The sequence below is a fragment of the Ambystoma mexicanum genome, chromosome 2p, assembly GCF_040938575.1.
Source record: "Ambystoma mexicanum isolate Mex_15411 chromosome 2p, UKY_AmexF1_1, whole genome shotgun sequence".
NCBI lineage: Eukaryota > Metazoa > Chordata > Amphibia > Caudata > Ambystomatidae > Ambystoma > Ambystoma mexicanum.
In genome coordinates, this window is record NC_090923.1 from 591,158,869 (window position 1) to 591,178,979 (window position 20,111).

The 20,111-nt window shown below is 48.6% G+C and overlaps 1 protein-coding gene across 5 annotated transcripts in view; it reads left to right on the top strand.

Annotated features, from left to right (window-relative positions):
• The window catches only part of FANCD2 (FA complementation group D2), a 2,923,540-nt gene that overhangs the window by 2,575,853 nt on the left and 327,576 nt on the right, over positions 1 to 20,111 (top strand). For all 5 annotated transcript variants that reach the window (XM_069644087.1, XM_069644091.1, XM_069644090.1 and 2 more), the window contains one exon: positions 13,476 to 13,547. In XM_069644087.1, the coding sequence (XP_069500188.1) occupies positions 13,476 to 13,547 (72 nt within the window). The remainder of the gene's footprint in view (positions 1 to 13,475; positions 13,548 to 20,111) is intronic.

The following is a 20,111-nucleotide window of genomic DNA, read 5'->3' on the forward strand; positions in this document are numbered from 1 at the left end:
AAACAGACATATAGATAGATAGGTTAGTGGTGTGGTGATGGAGGGTCCAGTTAGCTAGTGCCGGGGAGCAGAGCGTGTTAATGTCTCAACTGGGAGAGGGCATGGTACTGTTGTGAATGCAGATGGTGCCTGTCTGGTAAGGGAGTGGAGAGGGTGTTCACCTCTAGGCTGTCTGAAGGTATTCAGGCTTGGAATGCTCTGATGACTGTGCGCATGTAGGATGTATTCTGCTGGGTAGTCTGGTGTTTACAGTATTTGCCAGCCAGTGGCGATTAGCAATATGTGGGGTGCCGGCCTTGCGAGGATTGTTGATCTTTTCTGTTGCAAAGTGCATTTTTGGAAGTATGTGGACGGAGATTCTGCAGGGCTGTGGCATAGCGAAAGCCTGATGCGGGGGTGTTAGGCAGAATTCCGTGCAGTGCCCTTAGGGACCACTAAACACAATTAAGATTACAAGTGGTAATACAAAGTTCACATTTGGTACAAGCCTGTACTACACTGTTAAAGTGATAGCAGTAGCGGAGCAGCCAGACTTAGCTCAAGAGTAAATGAGCAGTAGCAGAGATTACACAAAGGACCACAATTACTGTGACTCAAGCAAACACTGACTCAAGGTTTCAGGTAAAAAATACAAGTACATTTATTTTTAAACCATCTGTTATAAAACACTTCACTTCTATAAATTCGTAACCACACGTAAAATACACGACACACAACCAATTCCACTTGTGCCAGAAAATTTAAGGTAAGTACATTAGGATTTGACAGACCGGTGTTGCGATACTAACGCGTTACTAACGCGTACCCGCGGATAGAAATGCTCACGAAGTTAAAACACACTTTGTACTTAAGAATTTCAAACAAGGGAAAAGTAAATAAAAATCAAAGGCAATATTTTTTCAAGGCAAGGAGACTCGAGGACTTATCCAAAGATACAGATTAAAGTCAATAGGCCTGCGCCAGTGTCAATGAAGCAGATGCTCAGTTGCTGAGGATCACACGTTGAACAGTTCGAGATTCGAGATGCCAAGAGTTCGTAAAGATTGTCAAAGGGAAGGAAAAGTTATAAGAAGGAGGGAAGAAAGATCAAATCTTCGTGGAGGAAAATGGTTCACCCCGATTCCAGCTGGTCAGACGGAGAGAATGACCAAGTGTGCACAGTACCTTATTCCGTTGGAGAAAAGCTGATGCCACGGCAGTTGTTCCTGGTAGTTCCTGCCGACTCACGACGTCTGGAGCGATGTGCACTACCCAGGGTTGAGGCCAGCAGCAGCGAAAAAGACGATGAATAAAAGGTGCGCTCCTTTAAATCAGGAGAGGGCTCTTCTGATGGCTATCCGGACCACTACAGCACAGCAGGGATTTCGACCCAGGAGAGGATTCTCTGACTGAAGAAAAGACAAGCTGGTTGATCCCACCAGGCTCAAGGGAAGAAGACTCCGGACTGGATCTTCTCTTGTCATTGAAGGGTAGATAGCTCAGGACTGCAGCAGGGCTTCACCGGGACTCGGGGTTGCAGCAGCCGTCCTCTTCTCCGCTTTTCTTTGGTTCCTAGCAGTTCCAGTGGCGACTCTGACTTCTAGCCCGAGAGTCCTGCCTTTTATGCCAAAATCCCCCATTCACGCAGCCTGGCTGTCAATCACTCAACAGGGGGGTTGTCCAGCCCGGACAACCACCTTAGCCAATCAATACAAAGTGCGACTCGGGTCTCCAAGGAGACCCTGTGCAGGAGGTGACTACACCCCTCCCTCACATTCAGCCCACCTAGACACCCAGACGCCAAAGGAGGGCTTCTGGTCAGAAGCCCGCCAAAGGTCGGAGAACAAAGGAGGCAAACCTGGTTTGCCCCGCAAAGAAAGACCCAAGAAGGATGTTAACAAAAAGAAATGGCGATTAAACCCAACCGGAGCCGAAATAAAAAGTATTTGGGCTAGCGAGTTTAAAGTTCAAGGCCACTAAAATAGCCTAAAACAATACCACGTTATGTAATATAACCGCGGTAGGAATATTAGGGTAGACACCACTGCCACCAGCCAAGTCTTAATGTTAAGGGAGCGAAACAATGCTCCAAGAGGTACAGATAAAAAGGGCTAAGAATTGACCCTTTCCAATACTCCATGTAATATGGGGTGTACTAGATCAGTGGTTAAATGACTATGTAAAGTTAATGGCAACTTTACCCTTTTCTGGGGCACAGTAGTCGGCCCCAGAAATGGAGTCGGTGGGAAGTCTAAAAGACAACCCTGTGTCACTGCACTGAAGGTGCTGTGTAACACACAAAAGAGTGGGGCTACTGAAGTGGTGTACTCCAGAGTCCACAATCACAAAAATAGATGAAATACACATGGCAAAACACAGGTAAGAGTGGGGGAAAAGCTCACACTCTTACCAAGTGGAAAAAATAAACTCCAGAAATCCAGCAAAGCTGCTGGGGGACTTACTAGGTAAGGGAAATTAGCCGTAGAATGAGAATTCTCCCTAACAGGGGGCAAGCGAAGGGGAGGGAGGAACCATGTTGGAGGCGGTAAGGGTGACAGGGGCTTACTCTGTAGAACGGAGGAGAGGCATGTAACCTCTGGGCAGGGGGATGCAAGGTGCATATAACAGTGACGCACTTGACTGTGTCCGGGCGGCACGATTAGGGAATCAGTATCAGGGAATGCTTCGAAGAGATCTTGCTCAAGCAACGATTCCAATCATTCTTCCTCATCTTCATCTCCATCTAATTAGAAAAATAGAAGACATAGAAACTTTTCCTTGAATGACTACCCGATAGATTGCAGTTACTTTTCCCATCGAAATCTGCCTGGGCAGTAAAATGGAAAGCATTTGTGATGTCATCTTTGATCTCCTCGGTGTTAGTCTTAGCAGTGCACTGTGGTGGCACGAGTTATGGTTGCTTAGCTTACCATAACTGGCGAATTTCAAGGGTTTTTCGGTTTTACTTGGAACCATAACGTCCCTTTTGACAAAGTTTTTTCATTGAATTTCATAGGCTTTTAGTAGCGCAACTTAACCATAACGTCCCTGTAACATTTTTTTTAACTAAATTTTAAAGGTTTTTATTAGTGCAACGTCACCATAACATCCTTTTCAATAGATGAAGACCACTAACATCTTATGTCCTCAAAGTGGGAACGCTGGGTGGTAAAAAAAACAAAAAGATTTTCCTTCCTACACTGGGACGCCGCAGGAAAATCTTTTACCAAGATGGCCACCATGGAAAGGGAAGGCGGGGTGTATAAAGAACACAACAGGGCATGAGCGGGTGGTGGGGGGGAACAGGGGAGACACATGGGCATGAGCGGGGGGTGAGAGGGAACAGGGTACAAACGGGGCATGAGCAGGGGGTGGGGGGGAAAAGGAAGGAAACACAGGGTATGAGCGGGGGGTGGGGAGGAACACGAGGGAGACACGGGGCATGAGCATGAGCGGGGGGGGGAAACACGAGAGAGACACGGGGCATGAGCAGCGGGTGGGAAGGAACATGAGGGAGACACAGGGTATGAGCGGGGGGTGGGGTGGAACACGGGGCATGAGCGGGGGTACAGGGCACACACGGGACATGAGCGGTGGGGGGGAGATAGACACACGAGGCATGAGCGTGGGGTGGGGGGAAGGGGAGAGAGACACGGGGCATGAGCGGGGGTGGAGGGGAGGGAGAGAGACACACGGGGCAGGGGTGGGGGGAAGGGGAGAAACGCACAGGGCATGAGCGCGGGGCGGGAGGGGGAGAGACACACGGGGCATGAGCGGGAGGGGGAGAGCCACACGGGGCATGAGCGGGGGGTGGGGGGAAGGGGAGAGACACACGGGGCATGACCGGGGGGTGGGGGAAGGGGAGAGAGACACGCAGGGGTGGGCGGGAGGGGGAGAGACACACGGGGCATAAGCCAGGGTGGGGGGGGAGAGAGACACACTGGGCATGAGCGGGGGTGGGGGGGAGGGAGAGAGACACACTGGGCGGGGGTGGGGGGGAATGGGAGAGAGACACACGGGGCATGAGCGGGGGGAATGGGAGAGAGACACACGGGGCATGAGCGGGGAGTGGGCGGGAGGGGGATAGACACGGGGCATGAGCGGGGGTGGGGGGGAGAGAGACACACGGGGCATGAGCGGGGATGGGGGGGAGGGAGAGAGACACACGGCGTTCGTGTGCAGGCGGCAGGTCCCGCTCCTCGGCCCTCCGCTGGCCACCGTGTGCCTATGGCGTGAGCGGGGATCTGGAGGAACAGGGGAGCATGAGTGGGGGTGGGAGGGACAAGAAGGACACACGGGGCATAAGCGGGTTTGGAAGAACAAGAGACAGACACAAGACTTACTGTGCAGGCGGCGAGGAACAAAGATGGCGGGCGTCTCTGAAGCCAGACGCACTGCACGCTTTCACCGCATCCAATGAGAGAGCACGTCAGATGTCCACGGACATCACGCAAGCTGCTTGCCCAATCACTCTCCTGTCCGCGGAGCGAACAGGGAAGTGTGTCCGCAAAGCGAACACAGATATCACTAATTTTTTTCACTTACATTTTTGTCATTTTTTAAAAAACTACTTGACGGATTTACACCAAATAAAGCAAAGCACGCTTTCGGGACCAAGCCGCCGCTCCTGCCGCAAATTTGATGTAAATCCGTCCAGCGGTTTGGGCTGTAGGCGTGAGCAAAGTTTTTTCCCATTATGTCTATAGGAAAAAAAAAGTTTTGGGACCACCCCTATAACTTTGCCCCCCCTGGACGAATCCTCACCATACTTTGCAAAAATATTCAGAGTGACACAAATACTTTTTTTGCAAAGTTTGGTGAGGATTCGTCCAGGGAGAGCCAAGTTACAAGCCGCCCAAAAAGTGCTCTTCCTATGGAAACACCAACTTAACCATAACTACATGGCCACTAGCGTGGCCATGTAATATATCATATATATATATATATATATGATGTATACATATATCAGTATACATATACATCGTCACTGTTCCGCCGCACCCCCCCACACTCATGCATCCGAAGGTGCTCAGGGAGTGCTTGGCAAAGTTGGCACTTAGGAGGCCCCCTTCTAAATCCACAGCCCAATCTGTTGACAAGTCTTCGGGCGCCTGCACGATAGGATTCATGCCTGATAAGGAAGACGGGCATTGCAAAAAAGTGAAACGGAAATTCACTCTTGGAGCGAGTCCTACCATTCATCCTACTTATACTCCCACAGAAAGAAAAGTAACCTCAAACAAAGGTGTGACTCCATTTCTTTGGAGGAAAGGTGTAAATCGAAACCGAGTAAGGAGACCCCCGAAGGAGGAGTGGGAGGAGTTTAAACATCCAATGCTCCAGCTATTCAAGAAGGCCGTAGCAAGGCCAGCTCTGGCTTTGATGCTGCAGACAGCGAAAGCACTGGTTGCGCCCAGAGGTTCCAGTGCCCTGGTGACTTAAGTCAGGTCTAATGCCCTCGAGCACGACATCAATGATCAAGAATGCTGACCCCGGCGGCCCTCGAGACGTCAGCTATAAGAGGCAGTCAGGGCTGTAACGTTGACGATGGACCAGAGTTTTTTGCCAGAGTCTATGTTGCGGTTCTTCAAATCCAGGAGGACCATCTTCTATGATGGGGGGGACTGGTCCCTTTCGTTATGGAGCCCATAGGGGTGTACAAGTTCAGCACATGCCGTATTTGCTCACGGACCAGGCTGATCTGTTGATTTGGCTGAGGGACTACACAATGCCAACTGGCTGGGCACGTCACCCGATCTTGACATGCAGCATGCGTCTCCCGACACCCACCTGAACGCGCAATAAAGGAAGACGTTGAGAGCGTAGTAGGGGTTCTTAGCCTGGGCACCCCAGCCTAGACCTTATAATCCTTCAACCTGATGGACATCTTGGACAAGATTTCAGACTTGATTGGCACGTTGTGGCAGCGTCCTTGCTCAATGACAGTGGTCATTGCCAACCAAACAAAACAAAAAAATAAAAGCCGGCTATAAGCGATTTAACCTTTCTGACTACCCATCCAACCCCCTGGGGTCTGTTGCTCCAGACAGCCACGGTGAGCTGGACGGACAGGGCATCAAAAAATGCTGATGCGCTCGCAAAAAGGTCTTTGCATCTGAGAGTATGTGCTAAAGGCCATCAATGCTACCCGTGCATTTGGCAAGCACTTGCATGTACTCTGGAGGATGATCGCAAAGGATCCAGCTGGGGAGACATGAGATGGGTTAATCGAAATGGTCAATGACAGCAAGGGGGTGGTGTGCAAAGCATTCCAGGTAAGTCTCGAATCTGCAGACTGTGTCAGTCCCTCGATGGGAACATCAACAGTGCTCCGAAAGGCGGCATACCTTTACAATTCAGGGTTTCCCCTGAATGTGCAAGTGAAAGTGCTTGACATGAGCTTGAACGGTGAGCAACTCTTCAGGCTGAGGCTGATGTGTTCTTGGGGCGCTTCAAGGAGTTTGAAGCTAGCTACGAAGTCTTTGGGCCTGTCGTTCCAGCACCCTGCCAAACAATCTTTTTTTTTTTTGTTGGTTCCAGATGCAGGGGCTTCAGGCACTATGCCCCTTTTGCAAGGAAGTTACTACTTTCCTAGGCGAAGTAGGGCCAGAGGCGATTCTCATGTCCCGCAGGAGCAGAGGGACCTGCAAGGGGCAGGCGACGTTGGCTTCATCAGGGGCGGCAACGCCTGCTAAGCTGCTTTGAATTCTCTCTACATGCTTCACCAGTTGGAGGGAGGGTTTCTGAGCACTGCAACAGGTGAAAGGAGGTTACTTCGATGCCTGGGCCTGTCAGCTTGTCAACTGTCAATACTGTCTACCCTTCTTCAGGAGACTTCCGGACAGACATCCTCTTCTACCTCAGCAACCATAACGAGTTCCAGTAACAGCTGAAAACCGTAGTTTCGAATGGTTGCAGTGGAGGAGGTACCAGTTGAGGAAAGAGGATCGACAGGTTCTGCTCCTACTTTCAGGTGCCCAAGAAAGGGGGATGACTCCGTCCCATCCTGGACCTCAGGGCTTTGAACAAATTCCTGGGAAAGGACAAGTTCAGGATGGTGACATTTAGAACAATTCTCCAGGCTCTGCAATTCCATGACTGGCTGTTGTCGTTGATCCTTCAGGACACCTATTTCCACATGCCAATCCATCATAGGCACAGGCGATTCCTGAGTTTCTTCAGAGTGGACACTTCTTCTCAGTTCAAAGTTCTCCCCTTGGGCCTAAACTCCGCTCCAAGGTTTCTCCCCAGGCTGATGGCAGTAGTAGCAGTTCATCTCAGGAGTTCCGGCGTCCATGTGTTTCCTTACCTGGGCGACTGGTTGATCCAAGGAAGGTCTTCAGAGCAGGTATCGTGGGAGCTCTTGGACACCTGTTCCCTGCTCCACAGCTTTGGCTCCTCCCTGAGCTTCCAGAAATCCCACACTTCACCAACTCAGAGGCACCAATTCATAGGAGCAGTCCTCGATACTGGTGCATGGAGGGCCTTCTCTCCCAAGGTAAGAGTCACCAGCATCAGTTAGATTGTGACGCTCTTCCAGAACTCCAGCACTCTCCCAGCAGCTTCCTTCTTCTGCCTTTTGGGCCTCCTGGTCTCCTGCATATTTCTGGTACCAGAGGCCAAGCTGCAAATACAATCCCTTCAATGGCTTCTGAATGGCCAATGGTCATAGTACTTCGGCAAAATGAAGGATGTCCGCAGTGTATTGAGGACAGAGGCCAACAATCTTTCTTGGTGAACCGACAAGGAGAGCCTAATGGCGGTTGAACCCTTTTGGCCACCTTTGCCAGAAGCGCAACTGGTCATTGCAGAGATCTTCTCTCTGTGGGGAACTGTGTCTGTAGATCTGTTTGTCACGAAGGACAATTCAAAATGCAGGCAGTTTTGCTTGAGGGAAGAGGGGCCTTGGGAGACACTTTTTTTCTCATGGAGTGGGTCTTCGACCTCCATTATACATTTCCCCTGATCCCTGTTATCCCGCAGATTCTCAGGAGGTTGATTACGTTTAGGGCTGTCATGATTCTGATTGCCCCAAATTGTGCGGGGAGGATGTGGTACCTTCCAGAGCTGGCCGCTTACTTGATTCGCTGGCTTCCTCAGAGTCCAGTCTCTTGTCCCAGTCGAAAGGTCTGGTGCTAGTTAGGAAAGATTTCTCTTTACTGCACTTTTCCTTCCATTTTAATGGACCCCGAAACCTTTAGTTTTTTTATTTTTGATCCTGACTTGTACTTAACACAGTGTAGTTCATCCTTAAGCCGCACTAGACTGTCTTTTCCTCATCTGTTATGGGGAATCTGGCATGTCCTTCAGGCTGTCAGTACTGGGAAACATTGTTTCCCTTAGTGTAGTTACTTTGTTACTTCTTTTAGTAACTTGTTATCACTTGTGGTAGCTTTTATCATTGTAAAATGCATCTTACAATGCAGTACAAAGGGGTACACTTTTGTGTTTGCCCTAGAGTAACACTCAAAGGATTTTTGGTTACTCGAGGTATGCTAAATGGACTAGCTGGTGGCAGCAGTTACTTTTTACCATTTTTTTGTGCTTTTCGTTTTAGCCATACCGCGTTTACCTACTAACTGTATACTGTGTGGTATAGTGAGCGGGGGTTGCAGGGCAAACCCCTGCAGCTCCCGGGAAGAAAAGAAAGAAAGAAAAGGACCCTGCGGCGCCGGTTCCCGATCACAGAAGTGAAAGGGAACTAGTGCCGCAGGGACACAGCGTCTGAAAAGTTAAGTAGGGTTTGGGTATGTTGGATGTGTGGGAGGGGGTGTGTTAAGGGTGGCGGTGTGGGTCAGTTGGGGTTTCAATGCGTGTTCGCATGGCAAATGTGCAAACCTTTTGAGGTTCGCACACTTCTCATGCAAGGTTTTCCGTCGCTGACTTTTCTGCGACGGAAAAATCACATAGATCCGTTTTGGGCACCTTGGCGCATAAACCGTTTGAGCCAATAGCGTCCACGGACATCAGGCTGGTTACCATTGAGACAGCCCTCTTGGTGGGTTTTACGTCTGCATGCAGAGTCAGTGAAATCCATGCACTGGTGGCTTCAGAGCCCTATACTAACTTTCATAAGGACAAGGAGGTCCTTAGAACTCATCCTGCATTCTTACCTAAGGTAATCTCCTCGTTTCAACTCAATGTTGAGATAGTGCTACCTACTTTCTTCGTGGACCCAAAGGACAAAGCACTGAGCATACAGCACTTTCTGGATGTCAGGCATACTTTAAAATTCTACCTGGACAGAACCAAGAGATTCTGCAAATCGGAGGTGCTTCGAAGGCCTACATAGCAAGTTGGATGGTTGCGGCCATCAAGGAGTCTTATGAGGGGCAGCCTATACCACTCCCAGCAAATATGCATGCCCACGCTATCAGAGCCAAGGCCACGGCTGTGGCTTTCCAGAGGCACGTTCCGCGGCAGGTCAACAGTAAGGCGGCTACATAGGCTAAGCCGTCGGCCTTCTGCAAGCACTACTGCTTGGATGCCAGCTCCAGGGCGGACGTGGCATTTGCTCAGGCATTGTTAAGGAACGTGTTTTCTTAGGAAGGTCACCTCTCCACCCTGGGGCTACATTCAGTTGTAATCACCCATACAGTATGGAGGGGACGTGTGTTAGGGAGAATTCTCTGTTTAGGCTGAATTTAGGCGAGTAAATGCCAGATTGGACAGAGTAAAGTGGTCTACCTTGGACATGAGGTAGGAGGTGGAGAAATATGGACTTTGCCCAGTAAGATTGAAGCTGTGCGAAATTGGACAACACCTACTACTCAGACTCAGGTGAGAGCCTTCTTAGGCCTCACTGGGTATTACAGGAATTTCACTGAGAACTATGGATCCATAGCTTCTCCACTGAATGTCATCTCCTCTCCTAAATTCCCTAAAAAGGTTAGGTGGAATGAGGAATGCAATCAGGCCTTTGAAACCCTGAAAAAGGCTCTTTGCCAAGCCCCAGTACTCAGAGCTCCTGACTACCACCAAACTTTCAATGTGCAAACAGATGCTTCAAATGTAGGAATAGGTGCAGTCCTCAGTCAACTGGATGGGAAAGGTAGGGAGCACCCCATTTGCTTCATCAGTAGAAAACTGAAGGATCCTGAAACAAGTAGGGCAACCATTGAACGAGAGTGTTTTGCTATTGTGTGGGCTCTGAAGAAGTTTAGGCCATACTTGTATGGATCTACTTTTGTCATTCAGACTGACCACCAACCCTTGAGATGGTTAATGCAAATGAAAGGGGAAAACCCAAAACTATTGAGATGGTCAATCTGCCTGCAAGGGTTTGATTTCACCATTGAGCACAGGTCAGGGTGTCACCACCAAAATGCTGATGGTCTCTCTAGGATGTATTTCATCGACTAGAGGTATGAGATTCATCCAGGAGTGGATTAAATCCTCCTGTCCATTAGTCTGAGGGGGGGCGAGTGTTAGTGAGAATTCTCTCTTTAGGCTGAATTTCCTAACCTAGTGAGTCCCCCAGCAGCTTTGCTGGATTTCTGGAGTTTGTTTTTTTCTCCTGCCAAGAGTGAGTCTCTTTTCCTCACACTCTTGGACATGATTTGAGGGGTTCCTTTGACTGTTAATGTGTTTTATGGACTATGGGGTCTTTTACTCCGTAGGGTCTCATGTGTTTTTACTATGTGTGTTACACAGCATCCTCAGTGCAGTGACACAGGGCTGTCATAGTGACACCCCACCATAGACTCCATACCCTGGGACTGACTACTGGCTCCCAAGGCATGTAAAGTCACCATTGGCTTTACTAGTCCCAAATTATGAACAGAAACCAGTACAAACCATCATATTGTGGACGTACTGGTCGGGGCAATTCGATTGCCCTGGGGTCTGTTAGTCGAGGGGGCACGTCTCCGTCCCCCCTGATCGAGTTTTGGCTGGTGGCAGTGGATACTACTTTTTATATTCGACCACGAATATATCTCTATGGGATTTCCCATTGTTCAAGGCTACCAACTTTAATTATTTAATTCGTATAGCCTCGAACATACCGCCGGTTTATTTATTTAATATTAATTCGCCGGTTGGTATTTTTTGCCAGAACTCTATTCTAAAATGGCGTTTGTGTTCTCTTCTGTGACTCCATCCCAAGTCGAGCCCTTTGTTCCCCTTTTTGGCGGGCCTCTCCACAGAAGCCTCCAAAAGTGGTGCCACTCTGTCTGGGTACCACAGGGGGTGTCGGAGGGGGTTTAGGCACCCTGGACTGAGTTACCTTGGTAACCAAGATGCACTCTGGTGGTATTGGCCCAAGTGGTGAGCCGGCCGGCTCACCACTTAGCATGTTTGATTGACAGCTAGGCTGAGTGAATGGGGGTGTGCTGCATAAAAGCAGGGCTTTTGGGACTGGAACTTTAGAAGTCACCACAGGACCTGAAAATCCGACGAGGGAGAAGCTGAGCCGACCAGCTACGACGACACCACCGGTGGAGCCCTGCGGAACCGACTGACCACTTCCGGACGACAGAGAAGATCTTCCGGCTGGAGAGTCTTCTTCCCCTGACTGGTGGGCACAACCAGTTTACCTTCTTTTTCTCGCATCCCAGGACGTCTTGTGGTCGAATTGCCCGTGCCAAGCACCCCGGCAACCGGATAGCCACTTACCACTGGACCGCGAACAAAAGGACCGCTCCTTTTAACTGAGAACTCTGCGGCTGGTTTCTTCCCTGGCAGTGCAAGGGACTCCTGCTTTCCTCCCCGACGAGATCCTCTCTTCCTCCGGACGAAGCACCGACTTGCACCCGCTGCCAGGAACAACTGCCCCCGCTGGAGTATTATCACCACTTTAAGGTACCATGTCCGCCAGGCCTCCCTTTCTAAAGATTGCTACAAGGTAATAATAATCCCTTAACCTTCTGGACTGGGCTGGCCGCCTTGACCCTCTAACTGGTCCCTTTCTTTTGGTCCAACTTCTTTCTGAAACTTTTCGAGACTTTTGTGCACTTTTCAACCGTGTGACCTTGGACACATTTCGTTCTGATCCTCTTAAAGTGGATCCGGCTTCCTGAACTCTAACTTCACGGTTTTATTCTGCCTTCCTCTCTTGCTGTGTTCTTTTGAAAATGTTGGGATCTGTTTCAATTTATGCTCTGCCTTTCTCTCCCTTTTAAACTGAATTATTAGAGTGCCATCTGCGTTAAGCGCTCACCGCTGTCTGAAAATAAGTGGGGCATTACTTAACACTTGTCTAATATTCTTTTAAGGGAGTGTATATCTTTTAGTGACCGTGTTTTTGAACTGCTTGATATTAGTGCCAGTGTGTTGTATTAGATGTGATTTTAAAATAAATAATTATATCTCTTTTACACCAAGCTCTGGTCAGTGTTTGCTTGTTCTACTGTGTTTTTTTGACCTATTGTGAATACTATGTATACTGCCTAACTATTCTTGAGGGAAGTCTGACTGCTCAGCCACAGCTACCAAGTGAATATGTGTGGTACAGACTGCTATCAAGTGGGTTTACTGCCAAACACCTGTAGTCTTAAATCTTTTGCAGTGGTACCAGAGGGAACTGCACAGGTTTCTGCCTAACAACGGGACGTAGGAGTAATTATAAGTTACTCACTGTAGTGACTGACGTACTCCTAGTCCATAGTCCCCTTTCCTCCATACACCCCACCATTCTTCCCCTTAACAAAACTGGTGTCATTGGGCAATGGTAATATTGTCAAAGCGTCAAAGGGGACTTAGGAGTGGCGCCGGTGGGCGGAGTCAGAGGAGTGCATGCTCCCAGGGCTGCGCCTCTAAATTTAAAGGGGATGATGATTTTTTCTGGTGAAAAATATTCTTCCTCCCGTCCCTCGCGAGGGACACCCATACAGTATGGAGGAAAGGGGACTATAGACTAGGAGTACGTTAGTCAGTATGGTGAGTAACTTATAATGTACTCCTTAACCACAGTAGAAGCCTTTGTTCTTTCTTTTCCTTTGTACTATGCCTAGCTACTATCTCTCGAACAAATCAGAAAGCTTTAAATTAAGGCTCTAACCAACTGTAAAGGTTAAATTCCAGACTTCCCTTTGTGATGTGCACTCACTAGGCACTTGTCAATGAGACGGGACAAGCTGTTTCATAGGAAGACCCAGGCGAAGGTGCTCTTTTTGCCCCACTGCACAAGCTCTACTAACAGACAGGCCTGCGCTCTAAGGCTATGTCGTGTAGTAGGTGTCCCATGAAGTAGGTGACCTTTGGTCTCGTTAGAGGCACTTACATTTGACTCTGGTGTCTGGTGGTGGTCACCTACAACACAATAGATTCCTCTGGTGTTGACTTTCTCTCCAGTAAGTACTTTCTATGCCATATTGACACTGAAGGAAAGCAGAGATTATACTTTTATTGTGCAATGCCTCATTTAGTTTGTCATTGACTTTGTCTTGTAAAATGTTGCCTTTTCTTTGTGTTTGCTCTGTGAGGATAGTAGAAAGTCATGTGCAGTTCTTCGAGAGAGTAATTTTGAATTGACACAATGTTTTCACAATGTTTAGGTTCAAACTGAGCAGCTTCTTCGTTGGAACTTGGCAGTGCGGGATTTCCACATTCTTGTCAACCTTGTCAAGGTAGGATTATGTACTTTGATGTTCTCCTTGACCTTTTTCTTTAGATTGTTTTGTTGGTTCTTTTGCTACAGGTTATTGCTTGTCTTGCTAAAAATGTTTAATGTATTCCTAAATGCCTAATTCGAATAGATTGTGTCCTCCAACGTATTCCACATGTTGGTCATGTAATGTCCACAGCTGTGTAGCTCGGACACTTTTTCGGCAGAGGGCGTCCTGCATCGATGGCATCGGGTCGATGTCCCTCGAAGGCCTCAGTCGAGGGCAATGTCACCGGATGTTATAAATAGGACGCACGGCGCACGGAGGCTCATTTCTGTTTTTTCCGCAAACGTGTTTGCTTCGGAGACTCTGCGCGCCTCGTGTTTTACCTTGTGAAGATGTCTTCTACCCCTCTGACTCGGCGGTCTGTCTTCAAGACTTGCTGGCACTGCAAGTCTAAAATGTTGATAACCGACCCGCATCACATTTGTTTGTGGTGCTTGGGTGAGAGTCCTGAAACCGACAATTGTTCCAAATGCCAGTCGCTGACTCCTAAGGCCTTGCAGGAGCGTAAGGGAAATCTTCAGGTAGGTAGGGGTTCTAAACCCAGAAAGTCCCGCAAATCTAAGTCCAAGGGGATGTCCACTAATGACTCGAGGGGTGATTCTCCGTGTCGGGAGGAGTCCTGGGGGTCTCGGTTCCGTTGTGGTTCCCACCATTCGTCGTCCTCTTCTCGGCAGGCATTCTAGGCAGCGTTGTCACCAGTCGCCTTCCCCGTCCTCCTCGGAGGATGGTGCTGCGAGGAAAGTGGCTTGTCCGACCAAGTCCTCGACTCCGGAGGAATTGGCTGGTTTTCGGGAGCAGGTTTTGGCGATTTTTCAATCACAGGGCACAGTTCCGTCCACGTCTTCTGACGAAGCCGGCAAGGAATGGTCTCGTACCGTCGCTCGCACGCCTTCGGGCTCAGGTCCTAGATGCGACTCATCAGGAACCTTCGAGGTCCTGTTCGGACAAGGCTCAGGATAGTCGCAAGAGACGTGCTTCCCGGTCTCGGTCCTCGTCTCCAGCAAGAGAGCGGAAACCGGGCCAGGGCTCAAGGGCAGCGTCGACTCCATCGACGCCGTGTCCGTCGGATACCGACGTCGAAGCTGTGCCTTTGTTCCGACCATCGGCGCTGTTCTCGACGTTGACGCCGCAGCCGTCGGCGCTCTCGAGGCCGAAGCCTTCGCCGCCTTCGACACCTTTGGGTATTTTTGCCCGAAATTTACTGGTGGAGGTCCCTGATGCTGTGGATTCTCCTAGGAAGGCTACTGCTAAGTCTGGGAGGCCGGTGGTGGACTACAGACCCTCCTCTGTCCCGAGGCAGGGTTTTTACCTCCCTCTGGATGACATATATGAGGAGGAGGAGAGGTCAGACTTCGATCTGGACCGTGTTGAGCCTGATGTAGCTCCTGTCTTTTCAGTAGACAGCCAGTAAGTAGAGTTGGGGCAAACTCTTCATGGTGCCAGTGGTTTGGACACTTCTCCGGAAGTGGAATTTGGCAGGCCTGAGCCTGGGGCTCATGCTGAGGGTGTACAGTCATAATGTTGAAAAAATAATGTCGAATTACAAAAAAGTCGAAAACTTAATGTTGAAAAAAAAAGAATTCAAATGCTTTCTTCTTTTTTTATTTGTTTTTTTTGGGTTCCGCATGTAAAAAAAAAGGTTAAAAAAAATAAAAGGGGGGTTGGGGAGAAACCCCACCATTTCGAATAAAAAACGTAGTAAAGACATTCAAATTTTTTTTTCGATATTATTTTTTCGACTTTATGACTTTCGACATTATTTAATTCGACTTTATGACTATAAACCCATGCTGAGTCTTCCTACAGGAGGCTCATGGCTAGGGTCACAGAGTATGTGTCCTGGTCCAGTCCTCCTGAAGATTTTGTGCAAGATAATCTAACGGACATTTTAGATCAAGGTCTGTCCTCTGACCCAGTGTTACCTTTTTATCGGACGCTTCCCTCACAGGATGGGGAGCTCATGCCAAGGACTTGCACGCCAGCGGTTGTTGGTCCCCATCAGAGTCCAAACTCCACTTAAACCTGTTAGAGCTGAGGGCCATCAGGCTGGCCCTGAAGGCTTTTCTGTCGTCTTTGCGGGGGAAGAGCATCCTGATCATAACGGACAGCACAGTGGCCATGCATTACCTCAACAAAAAAGGGCCGGGGGGTAGGGTCACTCCCGTTGTGCAGAGAGGCAATGCAGCTCTGGTTCTGGGCAATTCAGCAGGAAATTTCACTCTTTGCAGTACATCTGGCAGGAGAGGACAATGCGGCAGCCGACGCTCAGAGCAGGCAGAACACGATCTCTCACGAGTGGGAGTTGGCTCAGAAAGTCCTTCTGGAGATCTTAGCCCGTTGGGGAACCCCGCAAGTGGATCTTTTCGCCACTAGTGCCAACCAGAAGTGCAAGGGATTCTGCTCAAGGGAATTTCCTCTGAGAGGAGCCATAGGAGACGCATTTGTGGTGGATTGGTCATTCCCATTGCTGTATGTGTTACCTCCAGTCCCCATCATTCCTCAAGTGTTAAGGAGGTTACGGAGGTTCGGATCCCACATGAACCTCATTGCTCCGGATTGGGCCAGGAGAGCGTGGTACCCGGACCTTCTAGAAATGTCCATCTGCCCTCCATGCCGTCTTCCCTACCGAGAGGATAGGCTCTAGCGCGCAAGAGGAGGGGGGGGCAGGTTCTCCATCCAGAGGTCAGGACCCTCAACCTTCACGCTTGGTATCTGAAAAATTGAGGTATAAGAATTGGGACCTCCCGGATTATGTGATGGAGGTGTTGCTTTCGGCCAGGCGGCCAACAACAAAATCCCTGTACCGTTGCCATTGGCGTAAGTTCTGCGACTGGTGCAGCGGACAACATGTTGATCCTTTTCAGTGTTCCGTTCCCATGGTTTTGTCTTTCTTACTTTCTTTGGCCCACAGGGGCCTTCAAGTGGGTACCATTAAAGCTTACCTGGTGGCGCTGTCGTATCTTCAAGCGCTCATCTGAAGAATGTTCTTACTTTAAGATTCCTTTGGTTTCACAATTTCTTAAAGGCCTCACTAATGTGTTCCTGCCGTCCCCTTTCCAGGTGCCGGTTTGGAATCTGAATTTGGTTTTGAAATTCCTTATGGGTGCTCCGTTTGAGCCTTGGCACTCTTGTCTCTTGAGGTTATTGTCTTTCAAGATGGTGTTCTTGGTTGCGGTTACTTGCGCTCGCAGAGTAAGTGAATTGCAGGCACTTTCATCTAAACCGCTGTTAGGGAGAATTCTCATAAATGACTAATTTCCCTTACCTAATGAGTCCCTCAGCAGCTTTGCTGAATTTTTAGGATTTATTTTTTCCACCTGGTAAGAGTTGAGCCTTTTTTCCCACTCTTACATGTGTTTTGCTGTGTGTTTTTCACTTTTTGTGTGATCTTGAGCACTGGAGCCTCACCTCTCCATGGCCTCATATTTTCATGTGTGTTACACAGCACCTTCAGTGCAGTGGCACAGGGTTGTCTTTGAGACTTCCCACCGACTCCGTTTTTTGGGGCTGACTACTGTCCCCCAGAAAAGGGTAAAGTTGCCATTAACTTTACTTTAGTCACTTTAAACCACAGACCCAGTACACCCCATCTTACATGGAGTATTGGAAAGGGTTAACTCTTATCCCTTTTTGTCTGTGCCTCTTGGAGCATTGTTTCGCTCCCTTTACATTAAAACTTGGCTGGTGGCAGTGGTAACTAACCTAATTTTCTACCGTGATTATCTTATATAAACGTGGTGTTGATTTAGGCTATTATATTAGCCTCGAACATAAACCCGCTTGACCAAATACATTTTATTTTGGCTCTGGCTGGGTTTATTCACCATTTCATTTTGTTAAAGTCTTTCTCGTGTTTTTCTCTGCGCGCCATATCGGGGATGATTCCTTTGTTCGTGGTCTTTTCGCAGGCTTCTGCACAGAATCCCTCCTTAAGGCGCCTGAAAGTCTAGGTAGGCAGGATGTGAGGGAGGGGTCTTCGGACCCCTGCCATGGGTTCCCTTGGTAACCCAAGTCGCACTCCTGCTTGATTGGCTAAGGGGACTGTCCTTGACAGGACAGCCACCCTGCTGTGTGATTGACAGCCAGGTTGTATGAATGGGGGAAAACTGCATAAAAAGCAGGTCTTTGGGACTGGAAAGGCAGAGTCGCCACTGGAATGAAAAAAACGAGGAACTGGCAGAAGAGGACCCCCTACAACGACTGAACCGCACGGTGAAGCCCTGCTGCAGGTCCGAATCTCCAGAATCCGCCGACAGAGAAGATCCTCCAGGAAAATTCTTCCCTTGGGCTGGTGCGACCAACCAGTTCGCCCAAACTGCAAGACAGGACCCCTCCTCTGGTCGAATTCGCTGTACAGAGCTACAGTGGGCCGGATAGCCAGGAAGGTCGGACCCTGCTTGGGTTTTAAGGAGCGCACCTTTTATTCATTGCTTTGCTCTGCTGCTGGTTTCTTTCCTGTGTAGTGCAAGACCCTCCAGTCTTCCTACTTTGTGTCAGTCCGACAGTCGCTTCAGGAACCATGAGCCTGCAGGAACTACCAGGAACGTCCGCCTTAGCTACAGCTCTCTCTCCGTTTTAAGGTACTGTGCAAATCCGGTTGTCCGTTTCGTTCAACCGCGGTGAAAGTGTTTGAAATCTTTCTCCAATCCGAGGGCTTGTCCTTCTCATCTCTTTGATCTAACTTTTGTATCAACCAACCTCATCCAGAAACCGTGCCACGAACTTAACCGCAAACTACCCTGAACTGTGTGATCTTGAGCAAAAGACTTTTGACCCATTGACGTTGGCCCACACCTTTTCTATCTGATCTCCTCACTGAAGTTCCTCTTGTTCAACTGCCCTGAGTACTTGCCTGTTGTTTTGATCTAATTTCTAATAACTTTTGTCTTTCCCTCCCTTTTAAATTGCTGGAGTGCCATTTTGCTCCCACTTCATTTTGTGAGCTTAGCTTGTCTGGAATTTAAGGGAAGTGGCGTGGTGTATTAAGATTGTGATTTTTGACTTGCTTATAATAGTGTAATGTTATACAACTGAAGAGTGAAATAAATGTATATGTTTTTACTTGAAAACATTGAGTCAGTGTTTGCATGAATCATAGTAATTGCTATCCTTTGTATAACTATGTTGTACTACTCACTTACTCTTGAGATAAATCGGGCTGCTCCGCTACTGCTACCAATTTAACAGTGTAGTACAGGCTTGTACCAAAGGTGAATTTGTACTGTCACTTGTAGTCTTAATTGTGTGTGGTGTTCCCAAAGGGTACTGCATATAATTCTGCCTAACAGCCGCCCTTTACTGTGTTCCACAAGGACAGGGTTGTACTGTGAGGGTACGTCCATCCTTTATACCTAAGGTAGTGTCTGAATTTCAATTGAACCAGAAAGTGGTTCTTCCTTCTTTCTATCCTCCTCATCTCCTAGGAGAGCTCTCAGCTTTTATATTTCCAGGATGTCTAGAGTCAGAGTGGACAATCAACTCTTTGTGGGGTATGCTGGTCACCGATTGGGCCAGGCTGTTACAAAACAGACCTTGTCCAGTTGGATTATCCTCACCATTACTGAATGTTACCGTTTGGCGGGTAAGGACCCTCTTGATGGGTTGCGAGCACATTCCACTAGCGGCGTGGCTACTTCCACAGCCCTGCAGAGGGGAGTTCCTATTCGGAACATCTGTGATGCAGCCACATGGGCTTCTATCCACACCTTTGTTAAACATTACTCCCTTGATACACTTCATGCTTAAGATATGGCCTTTAGTAAGGCGGTTCTTTATTCTGCCAGCTGATTGGATACTCAATTCTTTTCCCTCCATTTTCTGGTACTGCTTTGGGAGTCTGTCAAAGGAGTGGAATACGTTGGAGGACACAATCCATTCAGAGAACAAGTTACTTACCAACTGGTAACGTTCTTTCGACTGGATGTTCCTCCAACGTATTCCACATCGCCCTCCCAGCCTGCCCCTCTGGCGAACTTCCTATGCGATTGCAGCTAACGTTTCCGCAAGGCTATGTGCAGTCAAGCAGGCATTGGATATGTGCATGTCACAAGTTATGGGGGAAAAAAAATAACCTGAGGCTACGGGCGCCGTGTGTTCTATTTATAAAATCCAGTGACATCACCCTCGACGGATTCCTTCGAGGGACGTCAACCCGATGCAATTGACACAGGTCGCCCTCTGCCGAAAAATGTTCCAAAGTGCACAGCTGTGGACATTACATATCAAAGATGTGGAATAAGTTGGGGGAACATCCAGTTGAAAGAATGTTACCAGTAAGTAAGTAACTTACTTGTTCTTCTCACAAGGTCCCAAAAAAAATCTGTACACTCCAAATGAATACCTTTTTGCCACAGGTTCCTCATCATAGTAATATCTTTAAAGGCACATATTAATATCAAACCTTTTCACAGCCACCAGGGGGGTCACTGAGATCCCGTGTTAGCTCTGCTCAGTGTTGTTTGCTCCTATGACTCCAAATGTGATGATATGGGTAGTTTAGATAGTTATCGGTGCCCAGTG